At 50.0% G+C, this 17976-nt stretch overlaps 1 protein-coding gene across 1 annotated transcript in view; it reads left to right on the top strand.

Annotated features, from left to right (window-relative positions):
- Positions 1-17976, top strand: part of Galnt14 (polypeptide N-acetylgalactosaminyltransferase 14) — a 203568-nt gene that overhangs the window by 160280 nt on the left and 25312 nt on the right. The window contains exons 4-9 of the mRNA XM_076833382.2: positions 1715-1782; positions 4016-4081; positions 4187-4308; positions 12451-12538; positions 13240-13324; positions 15954-16057. Of these exons, the coding sequence (XP_076689497.1) occupies positions 1715-1782; positions 4016-4081; positions 4187-4308; positions 12451-12538; positions 13240-13324; positions 15954-16057 (533 nt within the window). The remainder of the gene's footprint in view (positions 1-1714; positions 1783-4015; positions 4082-4186; positions 4309-12450; positions 12539-13239; positions 13325-15953; positions 16058-17976) is intronic.

The raw sequence follows: 17976 nt of genomic DNA, 5'->3' as shown, positions 1-17976 counted from the left end.
AGTGGAGGCTGAGGCCTCCTTCCCCTCCTTGTCCCCCACCTTCCCACAGACGGTGACAGTGGGCTCGCGGCTTTGTGTTGGGGTTCCTCTCTGCACCTTACACTAGTTGCCATGGTGAGAATTAAGGCTTCATAAATAAAGGTAGCTCCAGGCAAATTTCCCTTCTCAGGAGCCTCTGCATCCTGCATAGAAAGGGGGGCTGCACCAGAGACAGGCTCAGAATAGGCAGGCGAGGAGCGATGTCTTGACACCTCTTCCAGCACCCATTCTGGACCGCCTCTCCAACATACATGGGGTCTGGGCTGAGTGGCTTCTGTGGCCCAGGAATGCTTCTGAGAAACCATGAGATTTGGGGGTGTTCAGGAGAGGTGTGGGAAGCAACCATCCCCGGCAGGCTTGAGATCCAGAGTTAATATTAAGCCCAGCTCGTGCCCCTTGAATAGAGATCCACTGCACGGGATGGGTAACAGAAGTCAATTCAATTAAAAAATCATTAATGTTGCACAAAGTAGTAATAATTGCTATCGTTTATCATCGCTTAGTGCCGAATGCTAGGTTAAATGACTTATATACATTTTTTTTCCCTCTAAGTCTTTTAACAATCCTATGAAGTCGGTACTATTATTATTATTATTATTTTCTAGATGGGATATTTTGCTGCACAGAGTAGTAATTTGCCCAAGATTGCACAGCTTGTAGAGAGCAGCTGGAAGGTGAAACTCATTTCTCCTGTGCTCATCTTTCCATACCCAGTGCTAAGCACCATAGTAGGTATGCATTGAATGACCCTTAAGCACATGGCTCTGAGCCAAGACCTATGCTGCACTCTGGCAATAGAGAGGACAGGATCCTCCACAAGAATCCTGCCCTGGGATATGACAATCCAGAGGGGACAGTAAGCAGGTGAAGTAAAAAACCAACCACCAGGGTCAGGAAGTGATAAAAGCCATAGGACGCTTTGGATAGAAACAGCTGAGGGATCCCAGAGGAGGAAGCAATTAATTTGCTCTAAGTAGATTGGAAAGCTGTTAGAGAGGAAGTGACATTTGAACTGGTCCTGTGGGCAGCATTGGGCCATTTCAAGCAGTTGGAGAAATGTCCCTCTGTGAATGAGCAGGACATGTTCAGATAGCTGCACTGAGCATGGGACCTGGTGGGAGGCCCTGAGGAGCATGCAGAGAATTTGGGGTGCAGATGGCGGGGAGCCACAGTGGGCTTTTTGTCTGTTTGCATTAGTGAGGCAAGTCACTAAGATCATGCACATTAGATCTGCATCTGAAAGCTTGCTGTGTGGCTACAAGGAAGACAGTCTGGGACAGGGGGAGGCTGGGCCGTTTCAAGCCTGCTGCAATAAACCAGATAGAAAAGGGTGAACAGGGACAGAGGTGGAAGAGGCAAAAGTGATTTGAGTGACATTTCCAAATAGAACCACCAGTCTCGCTCACTTCTTGGACATGGTTTTGGGGAGGCCTGTTGAGGATGGCTCTTTGATTCTGGTCTGGGGCACTTGGTGTGTGGCAGCAGCATTCACTAAGAAAGGAAAGGCAGAATTCCAGCCCTGCTGGCTCACAGTTGAGCAGTGTAACTGGACAAGTCCTTTGGTGGCTCTGAGTTTTCACTCTTCCAGTGCAATCATGTCTGTTTTAAAACTGTGGTTCATGTATACATATTGCCACTAGAAGTCATAATGATTTTTCTTCTTTCCTTCTCACAGCGTATTAAACCGCACCCCCATGCATCTGATCCAGGAAATCATATTAGTGGATGACTTCAGCAATGACCGTAAGTAATATAGCTCACTGGCAATGTAGGTATAGTGTCTGGACCCAGCCCCTGTGTAAAAGGCAGAAGAGAGTTCACTGATTTTCTGGGTATGGAAGAAAGCCTGGGTGGATAATAAGCATGGGAGACTCCTGGGCTCAAAAAGGAGATAAATTTTACACTTGAGAAATAATTCCTTGGGTTCCCTGATGTCAGTTTTTGAGGATTCAACTAGCTAAACGTATAGATTCTTGAGTAGGTTGGTTGGTGTGTGAGTGTGCATGGGTAAGCATGCATGCACACATATGTGCAAGTGTGTGCACATAGGCACATGTGTTTGTGTGTGCACATTTGTGCATGCACCATGTGCATGAGCAAGTATATTCTGCAAGCACAGGCCCTCTAACCTACATTCTTAGATGTGGGAAAAGACACCAAAACTACAAAGGCTCAGTGCTAGAACTGAAAGCCCAGAAACCATGACTGTTGTTGGAGGTTCCTGATTCTAATGCTGCATTAATCTGTAAGTCTGAGCTGAGACTGGCAGGCCTTCCCCTTTTCATTCCCTAAGAGGCCTGATGGGGATCTACCCATGGGTGGTTGGGACCCTCATGGTTCATCCCATCATCTGGCCATGGCACAGTGAGCAGCTGCCTTTGAACCTTCCAACTCACTGGTCATCACCATTTCCTTGGGACATCACCATGTCCCCTTATTCTCCTATCAAAGAACCTGGGTCCCACTCAGATGTACACCCTAGATCTACTTTCCCCCAAGAAAACATGCTGGGGGTTCCAGAAAGCTGCATGATAAGTTTGAAAGGCCCAATAACTGCACTAGCTCTGTTAGAATTCAGGAATTGTTAATACTGACACCTTCTCCAAGAGCCATTGTCCCGGTAGTCTGAATGCAGTTCCCTGTAGTCACTGTCATCTAGGCAGAACCACCTCTTCCTGGTTGCAGGGGAAGTTGGGTGACCACTGGGGACAACTTTAAGTCTCAGGAGAGTAGAGCCCATCCCCACAGCTGCTAGAAACAGGGCACAGGGAGCCCCTCCCACCACAGGGCTGTCTGTGCACACACTGGAAACCCACACCTGTGAACCGCCCCAGAACTTCTGGGACACATGTCACAGTGGGCTGCACACAGACCCAGGGCACTAAGATCTGGACTCCCACTTCTGGAATGTGGTGATCATCTTCCCCTTCCCTAGTGAAGAAGGGCTTGAGGTGGGAGAGACATTAGCTCTGCTGGGGGTGCACTGGCACTGAAGCAGGAGAAAGGCATGCTGTAGGACTCACTTAGGGGTGAATAGTCAAGTGGTTAGAGCTGGGCTCAGGAGCTAGACTGCTGGGGCTCAAATTCTCGAGCTGGAACTTACTAGTTCAGCAAATCATTAACCTCATGTGTGTCCGTTTCTTGTCTATTGAAGGAGCTGGCTAGAATAGTATAGAGTTTCTATAGGGATTCAGTGTGTTAACACAGCCTCAGCGCTCAGAACAGGACCTAACCCAAAAGACCTGGGAAAGTGTCTTCTGTCACTCATTAGAGTCCAGAGTCAAGCAGAGAGGCCAAGACCAGTAAATGAACACAGCAAAAGCAAAACCAGAACGGTGGGGCTGAGGTATGGAGCTCAGTCAGGAACTGGCAAGCTGAGAAGTATGGAGCAGCAGGAAGCTCAAGGGCATGGGAGTAGGAGCCTAAGACGTGGCCTCTCGCCCAGCCTCGCACATTGTCCTATGGCTGGAGGCCTTCCTTCCAAGAGCCATTGTCCCGGTAGCCATTATCGGCTCCCTATAACAGAAGGGACACTGGCCAATCCCTTCACAAGAGGGTCTCCATAATCTGAAAGCAAAGTCCAAAATCCTCATCTATGCCTGGCCTCCCCACAGTTCTGAACAGACCCAGAAAAGTATACAGGACTCTAACCTTGTCCTTCAGTGGTCTGTAGCCAAGAAATGTCCCTAGGTGACCATGCCAAGATTTCCCACCTAGAATGTTTTCAAGCAAATATGCAGTTGCTACTATATATGGCCTATACCAGAGAGGCCTAGCTGCAGCCACCTGCCCAGACTGACCACCTTTATAATGACAGCAGTGATCATCAGCCCCATCCAGGAGCACCCTAGTGTCAGGACCAGGCTCAGCATCTCAGGTTGGGAATGGTGAGCAGGGCTGCCTTCCCAGGCGGTCAAGTTCACTCACTGGTGGTCGCATCCCTGGGTGCTCACTGGCACAACCTTTGTCTTTGCAGCTGATGACTGCAATCAGCTCATCAGGCTGCCCAAGGTCAAGTGCTTGCGTAACACCGAGCGGCAAGGTAGGTCTGTGGTGTGGGGCAGGGCTGGGGGTCATGGGTGTGTGTTTGGGTGTTCAGGTGATGGAGGGACAGTGGCACCCACCCGATCATTTGTCCCTGATGCAGGTCTGGTCCGCTCCCGGATACGGGGTGCTGATGCTGCTCAGGGCACCACTCTGACATTCCTGGACAGCCACTGTGAGGTGAACAGGGACTGGCTCCAGCCCCTTTTGCACAGGGTCAAAGAGGTGAGTGGGGCCGAGGAGCAGAACTGGGTTTCCTTCCATCCAGTTCTGCTGGGGTCTCTCATTACCTCACATAGGCCTCCACTTCTGAGAGTTGGGCAGGACACATGACTGACCCTATTTTACAGAGGAACTAACTAAGGTAGTGTGGCCTTCCCAGGGTCCCACCTCAGCCAGTAGAGGAGCAAGGATCCAGACGTGTTTGTTTTATCCCACTGTCACCCATAGTAGGTTTCCAGTTAGGGCTCCCAATGGGTTATATGTGACACATTCAACTTCCTGGTCAAGAGAGAACCACTCAGAACTATTTCTACCAAACCAGAAAGTTCCAGAAAGGGAATCATCAGAAGGGTCTCTTGTAGGAAGAAGCAGCAGAATGAGCCAAGCTTCATCACTCAATTTCTGAGGCCTCTCTCCTCCTTCTACTTCTGCAGTACTATCACCCCGAGGCCCTGCCCAAGCAGGTGGGCAGAGAGACCTGAAGCCCTTGCCTCTGCCCACCCTTAACTGACTCTGGAATTCTATATGTGTCTTTTCTGCCTGTGTCAGTTACTCCTTGGGAAAGTGAAAAAGAGATCCAATTTTTCCCTTAATTATTTTATATTTTAAAAAGTCCACTCACTGTTCTGCCAATCCACAGTCTACTCTTCTGTAGACAGTGGTGCCAGTGACCAGCATTTGCATTGCTCCACACCCTTATCAACTACTGACTCAAACAGAGGGTCCGTGCAGTAGGAGCCGGGTGTCATCATACCATTTCACAGATGAAGAAACAGTCGTGGGGCCTGAAAGTCCTCAGCTGGTACCCCCAGCACCAGCACCTTGGACGTTGCTTGAACAGCATGTTCCCTATACGAGGATTCTTTCTTACCTTTCATGGTAGCTGCTCCAGTCCTCCCGGCATTGTGCCATGTCAAGGGGCTGAGAGGACTGAGCATGCAGACCGCTCAGGAGAGAACCACGTAGTCCTTACCCATGCTGTTCTTCCCAAGCAGCCAGCCTTGGGGGCCTGCATGCACAAGACCAGCCCGGACTACTTCCCCAGAGATGCAGAGGGCCATCCCCTCAGTATTGTTAGACGGATCCCCTCTGCTGTGATACAGAGAGGTCTGAGTTGAGCGACACAAAGTTGCAGACTGACCGTTCATTGGGGTAGGGCTTCTCCTGGCACCAAAGTCTCATTCAAATGCACCCCTCCCTCTAATTCTCATCCATGGCTCCGCAGCCTGCCCGGCATTCCCTTCAACACAGCTGGGCTGCTCCTTATCCCCGAACTTGCCCCCTGGCATCTCTGAGCAAGCCCTTCCATCCCTGGATGCACTTTGTCTCCTCTCCACAAACCTTCCTGCTGCGTGCCCGTCTCTCCTCCTCCAGGTGGGAAGCCCGTCCTGACTGCAGGGCCAGCTAGGATCTCTTTGGGCAAAAATTGCTCACTTACTGGGCCCACCGATTCCTCTCTGGGTTCTTTTCTCTATCTACCCTAACAAATGACAAACCTGAAGCAGGGGACCAGTTCTGTCCTTGGGACCACCCTGTGTGACATAGAATAGGAGCTCGGTGTTTGGAAGTGATAAGAAAGCAGAAGTGCTGGGGTTGGAATTAGGAGGTGAGCAGGTTCACTTCTGGCCCCTAAATTAGCAGACACTTACGGAGCACCTATTTGGGGCAGAGGCCAAAGAACTGGAATGACCCTGTAACAGAAATCCACACCAGCTTTGTAAGCCCCTGCTGTCCTCATTACAGGGCCCGCACTGCTTTGCAATTGACCCCTAGAAGGGAGATGAAACAGGCTAGGGAAAAGAGATGTGAACACTCTAGAAACAAGGACATTCTGAGATGTTTGAGCACCTGGATAACGAAGTAGGGAAATCCACTTCTGGCCAGTGACCTTTACCTCCCCCAAAAGGTCTTTCTGCCTGTCAGTTGCTGACATGAATCCAGGGAGGTCCTGCTGCCATTCATGCCTGGAGCTAGGAGGAGACGGAGTGGATAAATAGCAACCACCAAGGGTTAAGGTTGCAGAATCAGAAGGAAGGCTAGAAAACCTAGGGTGGTTAGCGGGGGGTGGCCTTGAGACTTTGTTTATAAGGTTTTATACAGAAGAGATGAGGTTCCCTACTTAAATTAAGGTCATATGAAAAAGGAATAGATTTGAAGCCCAGGAACGTGGTATAGTGGAAAAATCTCTTGACTAGGGAGCAGAGGACAGGAGAGAAGAGGCCAGGACCTCTCATTTTCCATTACAAAAGTGACCCACAGCCATTGTAAACATTGGAAAATATGGAACAGTAGGATCAAAACTAATCAGCCGCAATTCTACCATGTGAAGACATCCAACGTTAGAATTTCTTTCCATTTAGGATCATTTTCTCTTTGCAGAAAGTGTCTTTTATGTAGTTGTAATCATGCTGTATTTATACAATTTTGTATCCTGCTTTTTTCCCTTACACATAAGCTTTTTCTGAGCAACGACTCTCAGGCAATTTGCCCCTTACCCAGAATGGCAGATGTGTTGTAGTGTCCCCTGAAGAGTCAGGAAATTCATCTCCAAGGAAGAAATGAAGGGCTGGGGTACTGGGCCAAATGAGTGCCCATACTGCTGGCTCTGCCTCACCCCTCAGGAACCTCCTGGCCCTGCCTGGCACCCCTCCCTGTCCCTACCTGGCACCCCTCCCTGTCCCGGCTAGCTGACCATGCACCCTAGAGCACATGATCACTGGGTCCAAGCCCTAATGACATGTCGGGGAGCTGCTGGGCTGGCACGTGGTCAGGGCTCAGACCTGATTCTAGGAGCTCTTTATCCAGAGCTGTGCCCAGGCCCCTTAGGGACTGCCATCACAGCAATGGACTCAGCCCCAGGACCTTTGCCCCTGGGCTGCCTCTGTGTATGTGTTATAAAATACATATAACAATATTTGCCATTTTAACCATCTCCGAGTGGGCAGTTCAATGATGTTCACAGAATTGTATCACACTGAACCACAATCTAATTGCAAAACATGTTCACCACCTCAAAGGGAAGCCTCACACCCATGAGCAAGTAGTCACTCCTCATTTCCCTATTGTCCCTGCCCCGGCAACCACTAATTTTCTTTCTGTCCCTATGGATTTACCTCTCCTGTACATTTCATATAATTGGAATCAAATGATTTGTGGCCTTTCAATTCTGGCTTCTTTCACTTGACATATATTTAAGCCTCATCTACCATGTAGCATATATCAGTATTCCTTTTCATGACTAAATAATACTTTGTAGCATATATAGACCACATTTGGTTTATACATTCATTCATGGATGGACGTTTGGGTTGTTTTTGCTATTGTGTGTGATGAGGCTGTAAACATTCATGTACATGTTTTTGTTTTTCAATTCCTTGGGGTATGTATATGGAGATGTAGAATTATTGAATCACATGGGATTTTGATGTTTCATCCGTAGGGACCTCCGGGAGGACTCTGTCCTTGTAGGATGTGTTAAAGGGACTTTGCTTTCCTGGTTCAGTCTTACTAGCCTTCAAGTTTTCTCCATCCTCATGGCTCTGAGCCCGTCTCAGAAGCCCTTCCTGAAAAATGCTTTCATTTCTGCATTCGCAGCCAGCGTTCCCTGCTGGCCAGGCCATACCTCCTTCCTCTTCCCAGATGTAAGTGCTGCCTGCCCCCAGATGCCTGATCACGGGGAGTCATTTGACTCTAAGATTGAGTTCAGCCTCCCAAGCTAAGCTCCTTGTTCCCCACTATCTGAGCTAAAGCTTTCATAGCAAAGAGATTAGTAAGACAAACTCCAAGCTGGATACAGCTCTGCCCCTTGCAGAGCTGTGGCGGCATCATTGGGCTGCAGAGGTTTCCCTGAGACCCTGCCTCTTGATGTCCTCACGCTTCCCCTGGGACAGTCCCCTGGGGATGGGGAGTGTGAATGCGAATCTACTGGTGTTTGTACATGTCCCGTGTCTTGGCTCAGCCTAGAACGTCATGTGATCTTATGAGCAGACGTGGAAATTTTTAGCTGTAATTGGAGTTTGGGATTTTCAAAAATAGAGATAAGAAAGAGGCGGGGCTTCACCATCCTCAGCTGGTATTCCCCACGTTGAAAATCTCCCCGACTTTCCTTGTCTTCACTTCAATGACATGATGATATGAAGCGAGCACCAAGTTGTTTTGTTTTTGAATGGGGGATTCTTTTCTTCCCCTCCTTATCTACATACTTCTTTAGTAGGAAAATATTTTAAGAAATCTCGATCTCCGTAGCATTCAGTAAATTTACATAAATAATAGCTTACACGTTCTTCAACGCCTTCTCACATACTCTCCTCCTTTGCTTCTCACGGGAGCCCTGTTTAAAAGGCAGGATTGTTTTGGAAATACTAATTTGTCTTCGCTTTCTAGATGAAGAAATGGAGTCCCATGGAGCATGCCAATTTGCTAAGTTCAAACATATTTTAGATGGCAGGGCCAGAATGGGAACCCAGGTGTCCTATCCATTTGTCCCTGCTGCCTAGGTGTCACATCCTTGAGGACCCCTCTCCTGCCTACTGCCCCTCCCTGCAGGCCAACTTAGAGGCCCCTGGGCTTTGTCTGTGTCCCGAATTGGAATCACCTTCTACCTGTCCACCTTCCCTGGACTATGAAGTCTCTCCCTCGTCCTGTACCTGCCACCATTCCCACCCTGTAGGGATGCTGGTGACTACTGGAGGAGGTACCTCTAGAAGCTTTAGATTGCCCATTCATAGCGTGGTTTTAATTATGTCAATCAATGAAGAAACAGGAGACATGACAGCAGCCATGATTGATGGCTACTGCCTGAAGCATTCAGCCTCTGTCACTGCTCCTGGCAAGGGCCAGGAGAGGAGGGGGTGGGGTGCCTTAATTTGCATGGGGGAGGGGGGAAGAGGGACCTGCCTGGGATTCTACCAGCTGCCTACCTGAGCCGAAGCATGGATGTAGCTGTCGACGTACAGCCTTCAGGGCACACAGGCCTCCGGTGGGTCTGGGTGTTTGTACTGAGAGTCTGCTTCTCCAGGCATCCAGGAGGCGAGGTCACCCTGTTCTGCTGTAAATGGCCCACTATCCACATTTGCTGGCACCAACACAGTATCCTCATGGGAGCTAATAGCCGCCCTCTTGTCGCCAAGGCTGATTGAACACCTGCTGCCTACCAGGCTCTGGGCTGGTGCTGAGGGATTCAACAGCGGAGCAGATGCCAACAGCCCCTTCCCACAGCCCCTTTTCAAGGTCATGGCTCTGTGTAGCACTTTGTCCCAGACAGCCATCACTGCCTGTCTGGTCTCCATGACTCAGCGGAGCAGTTACCATAGCTGAATTGACAGAAATCACAGGACAGAAACCCTCAAAACCAGTAGGGGAGCACCCCAGAGCCTGTTGCAAGGCTGGAGGCAGAGCCCATGGGTGATCTGGGGGAGTCTGTGGCCAAGGTCAGCAGCCAGCTTTTTATTTTACATTTTGGCTTTTAAATATTAAGGACAGTTTGTTTTTTTAAAAAAATCAAAACAGGATTAGAGTTTGGGGGTCCCCAAGACTACCACTGGGCTCGGTAATTTGCTAGAAGGACCCACTCGTGGTTATGGTTTATTACAGTGAAAGGATATAGGTTAAAGTGTAATAGGAAGGGGACAGGAGAGGGTTCCAGGCACACGCTTTCATTTGTCCTCTCCCAGGTTTTGCAGGTAACAATCACTTCTCCCAGCAAAGACGTGTGGCAGCACTCGGGGGAGTTCACTCACACTGAATGTGTCCAGGACTGAGTGTTGACCACACAGACATGGCTGACCTCCCTGTGGTCTCCCATGGCCCTGCATTGCCCACGGCCCTCACCCTAAATCGCTCTGTTAGCCTAGTGTTAGCACAGGTGTGTCCCAAGGCTTCCACGTAAATAATGACACTTTCTAGGCAGGACACTCGAAGGCTTTAGAGGACCAGATGTGTCTGTGGGTGAGTTTACTCCTGTACTGCAGAAGGTTGGCAGGACTCAGTGCAGCTGCAGAGAGCTCAACCCTCAGAGAGCAAAGGTAAAATGAGACTTGGTCGGACTCACAGAAGATGCATCTGAACTCCTAAGGGCATGTTTGAGGGTGTGTGTGTGTGGGTGTGGGTGTGGGTGTGTATGTGACATGTGTATCTACACATAGACGCTGACAGCAGCCCAAGAAGAGCCCCAGAGGACTGTGGCGGCGGGCAGGTGCAGTGCTGAGGGTGAATGAAGCATCTGTGGTGCCCAAGAGGTAGAAGCAGCACACTGACAATGAGCATCTCCTTCCGCGGGGGCCCATTGGTTTTCAGAGCACCTTGTTACTGTCAGAGGGAGCTGCATGTGGGAGGCTCAGGGCCAAATTAAGTCTGTGAACTTAGAATCAGGCACTCAGTGAATCTGAAGCTTGAAGTAAGAAGACAACCTCGTCTGGGGGAAAAATTGAACCAGGAAATTAAATGGCTTCAAGGAGAACCAGAGGTTCCTGCCTGTGCTGGCCAAAGGGTGACTGCGGAGGAGAGGGAAGCGGTCCTGCCCAGCTCCCCAGACCTGCTGGCTTTCCCAGGCCACTGAGTGTCACTGAGTTATCCCCAAGTATCCAAGTCACAGCTCTGGCACACTGCCCTCAACCCTGACTTGACCCTGCTGCACACCTGGTGTGGTATCCACTTAGGATTGGGAAGCTTGAAAAACATGCAATGCTTTGGAAACCCCAAAGAGCTAGTGACTTTGGCTTGTATGTTTTGAAAATTTTCCCTGGATGATTTTGATGTGCATAGACAGTGTGGCCTGAAGAAAGCAGCAAGTGATGAGGCTAGAAAACAAAATACAAGGCTTCTTTTTTTTTTTAATTGACACAGTGATTGTACATATTCACAGGTTATTGTGCGATCGTTGGTTACATGCATAGAGTGAGTAATGATCAAGCCAGGATAATTAGCATTTCCATCACCTCTAACATTTATCATTTCTTTGTGTTGAGAACTTTCAAAACCCCCTCAGTTTTTTTTAATATATAATAAATTATTATAAACTATGTTCACCTTACTATGCTACAGGGTTTATTCCTCCTTTCTAACTGTATTTTGATACCCGCTGTCCCACCTCTCCTGTCCTCCTGACTCCCCTGCTGTTCCTAGCCTCTAATGTCTTCATTTTTACTCAGAAAAATGTCACATGTCCTCTCTCCTGTGGGAGCAGGCCTGGTTTGGGTGGTCTTGGATGCCATGCTAAGGATTTTATACCTTACCTTAGAGGCAATTCAAGTTTTTATCAGTTTAGCAGTCATATTTAGATGGTGGAAAGATGGCTTTGGCAGCCATATGTGGAACCACAGGAGAGAGGGATTAATGGGATGGGGTGGGGGTTAGGGCCCATTGCTAAGAGGGGATGGAGACAGGCAGGGGAAATCAAAAGAGCCATTTTAGAATAAGAACCAACAGAACTGGATCTAGTTGATGGACAAGGTGAAGTGTCCTCATTCACTGCCAGGTGAGAGTGATTCGTGATGATTCCAGAAATAGGGAACTTAGAGAAGGGAGCATGCGTGGGCAGAAGATGGTGAAGCCACCTGTTGAAGTGCAAATGGAGGTGGTCAGTGGCATATGGGTTGGGAGCTAGGAGAGACATTGGGCCTAGAGGTACAGAGTTGTGAGTATCTAGCTACAGGGGACAGATATTCATAAGCTGGTCTGGGAACCAAAGGCCTAGGGTGAAAATATCTAGAAGCTCTGAGAGCTTCCCCTGTGGGTGCGTGGCTTTGCTTTCTGAGGCTGGCGGCTGGGGTCACCTTGCCAGCTAACTGAATCCTCTGCCTCCTTGAGCCCCACTGATGGGAGAGGACTTCTGGAACCCCTTCCTCCCGGTGTTCCCCTTCTCTGTGTGCAGCACTCCTCAGCCAACCCCTACCATGTTCCTCCACCATTCTCAGATGGCCACTGTGACTGACAAGGTCCCCAACAGTCAAGGCTAGATTCTTGGCCTCTTATGCATCCAGAACCAGAGAGGTCACAGTGTCCAGCACCCACTTTTGTAGATGGTGAAATTGAGATGCAGAGATGCAAGTCATTGCCCAAGGTCATCTTGGGAGGCCCTGTTAGGCTGCCTGACTCCTGGCCCGGCTCCTCCCCACAGGCTGGGTGTGGGGGTCTTTTGTTTTACAGGACTACACACGTGTGGTGTGCCCTGTGATTGATATCATTAACCTGGACACCTTCAGCTACATCGAGTCTGCCTCAGAGTTGAGAGGGGGTGAGTGGGACAGACACCTTCTCCTCCTTGTCATTGCTTTAAGTGGGAGGGAAGTGAGGGGAAGCTTGTTAGTGTCTCTGGAGCACCCTGTCCTGCACCCTATAAGAGAATTCACTCCAGTTTGGCTCTTACTCCTGGAACTGTGAAGGGATGGGCCAGGGGCACGGGCAGGACACCCCAGCCCCCACAGGTCTAGCTGTAAGCCAGGGGTCCTCCTGGGGCCTCCCCCAGCTACATGGGATCTCCATGTTGGCACTGCCCTATCCTAGGAATTTTCCACTGCTCTCTGCCCAGGGTTCAGCACTGACCCCACCCCCACCCCAAGACCAACTTCTAGATAATTCAGGAGGTCTATAGGCCTCTTAAACCTGCTTACACCTTCCTGGCACTCAGGGCTGAGGGCCACACTCTGTAGCTATCCATTTTGTCACCCTTGTGCCCTACCCTGGGGTTTTATCCTTTGCTCTTTTTCTCCTAACTCTATCTAGCGGAGAAGCTTCACAGAGGCAGGAGGAGGTAGGTCAAGAGAAGGAAGCTGGGAGAGAGAGCTCTGGCAGCCCTGCTGTGGGTCCCCACAGGGGGGTCCTGTTGTCCTGGGGACCTGCTTCCCCCGGAACCTGAGTGTCTCCCTGAACTTGTGGGAACTAAACTCTGTAGATGCCTTGAGAGACCAAATCAACAGGGTTGGTGCTGTGTTTTAGGGTTTGACTGGAGCCTGCACTTCCGATGGGAGCAGCTCCCCCCAAAGCAGAAGGCTCAACGCTTGGACCCCACTGAGCCCATCAGGTGAGTAGGAAGGGTCAGTGCAGGGTGGGGTGGGCAGGTTTAGCACCACTTGGTCTTTCCTGATATCCCACTGTATGCAGAGGGGTCCATATTCGATGCCCAAAGGGCAGGAATGAAGAGAACCCTCTGCTAGGCCATCTCTACTGCTGCCCTTATTTTGTGAGATTTCTGTCTCCAGGAAACTTCCATTTAAGGGAATGGGCTCTGGTGACCTGTGCTGAGGAGTGGGTGCTGAGCATCGTTTACTCTCACACAGGCCATGATGGCCTCATGCTTCCTGCTTAACTTGAGGATCCAGGATGCTCCCTTAGGGCCAAGGGCCCCCATGTCTTGGCTGTCCACACTCATCACAGGAAGGCTGAGTGGCTGCAGGCCCTAGAAGTGGAGGCTGACATCAAGACGTGGCTCCTGCCACGTGTTAATGAGCACATCTGTCCTATTCTTGGTGAGAGCACTGTGGTGTGATCTCTAGACCACTTATGCCATACTGTGGAGGGATCTGCCCTGCTCTACTTTCTCCTCAGGGTCCCATTGTGACGCACAATGCACCCTGGCAAACTTTCTCCCTGGTGCTCATTGCTCACACCCCAAGGGTGTGGCACAGAACAGAGCATAGTGTTCCATCCCTGTGGTCCACTCCTCAGAGGCCTGTGGTCTCTGAGTCAAGCGTGTATGAGGGCCTACCTGAGACTGGGTGGCAAATGCACCTCAGGCCTCTCGGGACCCTCCAAGCTAAAATAAGCCTGCCTTAGGTCAGACAGCAGGAAGATAACTGCTTAGAGAACCCTAGAGAAGGCCATGGGGTGGGGATTTCTGTGCCCAGGGACTTAGGGACACCTGGCATTATCCAAGGGCATCTGTGTCTCTGATGCCTGTCACAGTAACTGTTTGAGCATCTTAATTGGATTGACATAAGTCAATCCGAGGACTGAAAGGGCTGCAGAAAGCTGAAGAGTGTGCTCCAGGCAGATGGGTAGTGACCCCGAGCTCTACTCTTCCTCCACCTTCAATATCTGAAGTGATGCCAAGAGAGAAATGAGAGCCAGGTGGCACTCTGGACAGTGGGAGATGCTTCTCACCAGGCTGAGCACTGAGCAGGCGCATCAGCCCCTCGGCTCCTCATCCGTCCTGTGTGAAGTGGGAGTGGTCATGGGAAGTGGCTGTCTAGACACCTCAGAGCAGTGGACCAAGTCCAGAAGGAAGCTGGTGCCACAGCCCAGCAGAGGGGTTCTCTGGGTGGTCCTCCTCTTGTGGGATGCCTCTGCTCATCAGACAGGGAGCGTCTCCCGGGAGTAGGCCAGTTCTCAGGGAGCAGCAGCCTGTGCCATAGCTAAGGTACACCTGGGCTTCTAGCTGTTCCCTATCAATTAATTGTTTGATATTGGACTTTCCCTTTACCCTTGGGACCCACTGAATGGGGCACAGGAACATGAAGGCTTACAACTTACCCCGGCCGTTTGATCTAACAAACATATCTGAATACTATTGGGGTTACTTGCTTGGATTCTGCTACTCTTGCCAGCCTCCTTCTTCAATCCCTTTCCTTTCCAAGGACCTTCTGTGACATCTGCCTCAGCAATCAAGAGCCAGGAGATTTGGGGTGGGACTCCCTAAAAAAAGAAAAATGTGGGTATTTGAGTTTGCTATGGCTGTAGTAGCAAGTCCCACAGATTGGGTGCAGAAATTTATTGTCTCTGGTTCTGGAGACCAGAAGTCTAAGATTGAAGTGGGAGCAGGGTTTGTGCCTTTTGAGGGCTATGTCTCTCTGTCTCCACCATGTCTTGTTTTTGTGCATTTTATAAGAACCCTGGTGACATTGGATTAGGGCCCACTCTACTGATCCTATTTTAACTTAATTACCTGTAAGGACCTCCCTCTGAAAACAAAGCATATCTCAGGTACTGGGATTTAGGACCCCAACATATGTTTCTGGAAAGAGGGAGACCAAATTAATTTAATAAAGGAGTAAGGATGGGCCAGGTGTGGTGGTGCACACCTGTAATCCTAGCAGCTTGGGAGGCAGAGGCAAGAAGGACTGCAAGTTCAAAGCCAGCCTCAGTATCAGTGAGGTACTAAATAACTCAGTGAGACCCCATCTCTAAATAAAATACAAAACAGGGCTGGGAATGTGGCTCAGTGGTCAAGTGCTCCTGAGTTCAATCCCGGTACCAAATAAATAAATAAATGTATGTAAGGATGGAAAATAAGGGAGTGAGCTGGGTTTCAGGAAATGGATGTGCTGCTAACAGGTGCTGCCCTAACCCTTCTCTGCCTGGTCAGTGACCCCTGCCCCTGCTCCCAATAATGGAGCCCCCTCAAAGAGTCCCACAGGGCTGCATCTGAGGAAGAGGTTGGTGGGAGCTCTCTTGTCCCACAAGCAGCTGAGGTTCTGAGAAATCCTGGCCCCCATGGGAAGGGTGCTGGTAAACAAAGTTACTTGTCTGCAAGGAGAGATTTACAATCAGAGTGCAAAACTCTAGAGCAGGTTTTTGTTTTGGGAGACAGGACAAGGTGTTGACCATTCTGAAGAGGAACAGAAATGGGAAGAAAATGGCCTTGAATTTTGGGTACCCAGGGCACAGAGTGTCTCCTCCTTTCCTGATCCCCCTCTTTCCTTCCAAATGCACAGGACTCCCATCATAGCTGGAGGGCTCTTCGTGATTGACAAAAGCTGGTTCAATTACCTGGGGAAATACGACATGGATATGGACATCTGGGGTGGGGAGAACTTTGGTGAGTTCCCACCCTGTGCATCCTTACCTAGACCGTTCTCCATTGCATCCATCCTGAGAGCTGAGGAGGGGAGCTCTGGGTTCTTGGGCCTAGCGTGGAGCTGAACTGTCACACATGCTGGGATCAGAGCCTGGGAGAGGGTAAGCAAGTCACTCCTTGGGGGAAGGCTGAATGGCGCACCAGAGCAGTGGTTGTTGGAGGGCAGCCACAGGATGCTGGGCGGGGAACATGCCAGGGAGACTCTTGGGGGGATGGTGAAGGGCAAAGGCCAGGAAGGCCGCGGGGGAACACCGGGTCCCAGGGGCCAGACCCAGGCTCAAACTAGGAGCACTGAACTTGGGAATTTGGTGTTAGAAGAAGATTGAAGAGAAAGAGAATGAGGAATAAGAAAACGAGTAACATTCCTTCACCTCCATTAACCTCCCTTGGCACCCTTGAGTATAACACTCAGCATTGTGTGAATGAAGAGGGTCTATCATAATTGACATGGAAACCCTGGGGGCATCTTGCCCTTATCTTTTAGTGGGAGAGGAAAGGGTGAGGAGAGGGGCTCATTACAGGGCCCCAAACCCTGCACATAGATGGCCCAGATCTGGTCACAATGGTGTAGAGTTGAGGTTGGCAGCTATAGGAGAAGTAGCATGGTCAAAAAGCCCCATGCCATCTAGCTGATGACCCCAAGTGACCCTCATTTTCCTCCTGCATTAAAAGTATGACTTTGGGATAAGGATCCTATTTCTTTGAGTTGTGAAAACCCAGTGAGGTGAGTGTGTGAAAATCATGGCACCTGGTAGGGTAACGAGTGTGTTTCCTTCCAGCAGTGACACTTTAGGGGATCCCCAGAATGTAAGCTGCTCAAGGGCAGGGACTTGCTCTGTTTTGTTCATGGCCATCTCCAGCACTTAGTTAATGTGGCACTGGCCACTCAGGAGGCCCCTAGAAACTACTGAACAAACCAACCCCAGTAGAGGGGAGCGAGTTCGGCACGAGCCCTTGGAGCAGTGTGCAGGCCCAGAGGGATCCTCAGGGCTCATCTTGGCTCTCCGCAGTAATCCGGGCATTGTCCACTGCTACTGTTGTCTCCTGTTCCTGCCCCTGGAGTGTTTTACAGCTTTCTTCCTCAGTCACTAAGAGTTATTTCCTGGAAATTTATGGCTCCTGGCCTGACCCACAGCATCTGTTCTCCCAAACTGGGCAGCAGAGAAAAAATCTATCAGAAAAGTTGGTCTCTTGCCAGACAAGGGCCAGGCTGGAAGCACAACAAACAAAACAGAAAACCCCAACACTGGCCAGCCATACGGAATTCCCCTGTGGGACCTGTCCCTGAAGGCCTCAGATAGTGCAATAGGATCATGGCTGTGTTGATGTGGGGATCAGGGCTGGGTCAAGCTGCACCAACCCTCCCCCCCACCCCCATCCCCCGCTGGGAACTTGGAGCCAGGTAGATCCCTTGGTGTTCTCAATGGGGCAGGGCTTTCTATCTTACTGGGCAGAGCTGATGGTATGTCCTGATGCTCGACCTATCCCTTATTTAGTAATGAGTTCCAGCCTTTCTCCCCATAGGCAAAAGCATCCTCCCTGGAATACTTTTGACGATCAGCCATCCTCTACTGTCTGCTCCAGTGCTGCTTGTAATGTGGCATTCACTGTTTCACAGTTCAGCACATTCTGTGTTGAGATTTTTGTGTGTGTGTGTGTAGAATTGTTAGAATATTCGTTGAAGCCCGGCCCCCTCCCAGCTTGTCTGTTGGGGTTTGTTCTGCCCTCTTGAACCACACTAGGTGAGCAGTCGCATTTGGATGTAGACAGCATGTTATTTTCAACGATGGCACATTCTGGTCCAGCTTACTAGTACCTTTTCTTTATAGCAGCGTTAACACACATCTGCTCAAATCAAGAAGCAATCTCATCTAGCCGAC

Source organism: Callospermophilus lateralis, chromosome 14 (genome assembly GCF_048772815.1).
Source record: "Callospermophilus lateralis isolate mCalLat2 chromosome 14, mCalLat2.hap1, whole genome shotgun sequence".
NCBI lineage: Eukaryota > Metazoa > Chordata > Mammalia > Rodentia > Sciuridae > Callospermophilus > Callospermophilus lateralis.
The sequence above is the reverse complement of the archived record's forward strand: the minus strand, read 5'-3'. Positions and strand labels throughout refer to the sequence as shown.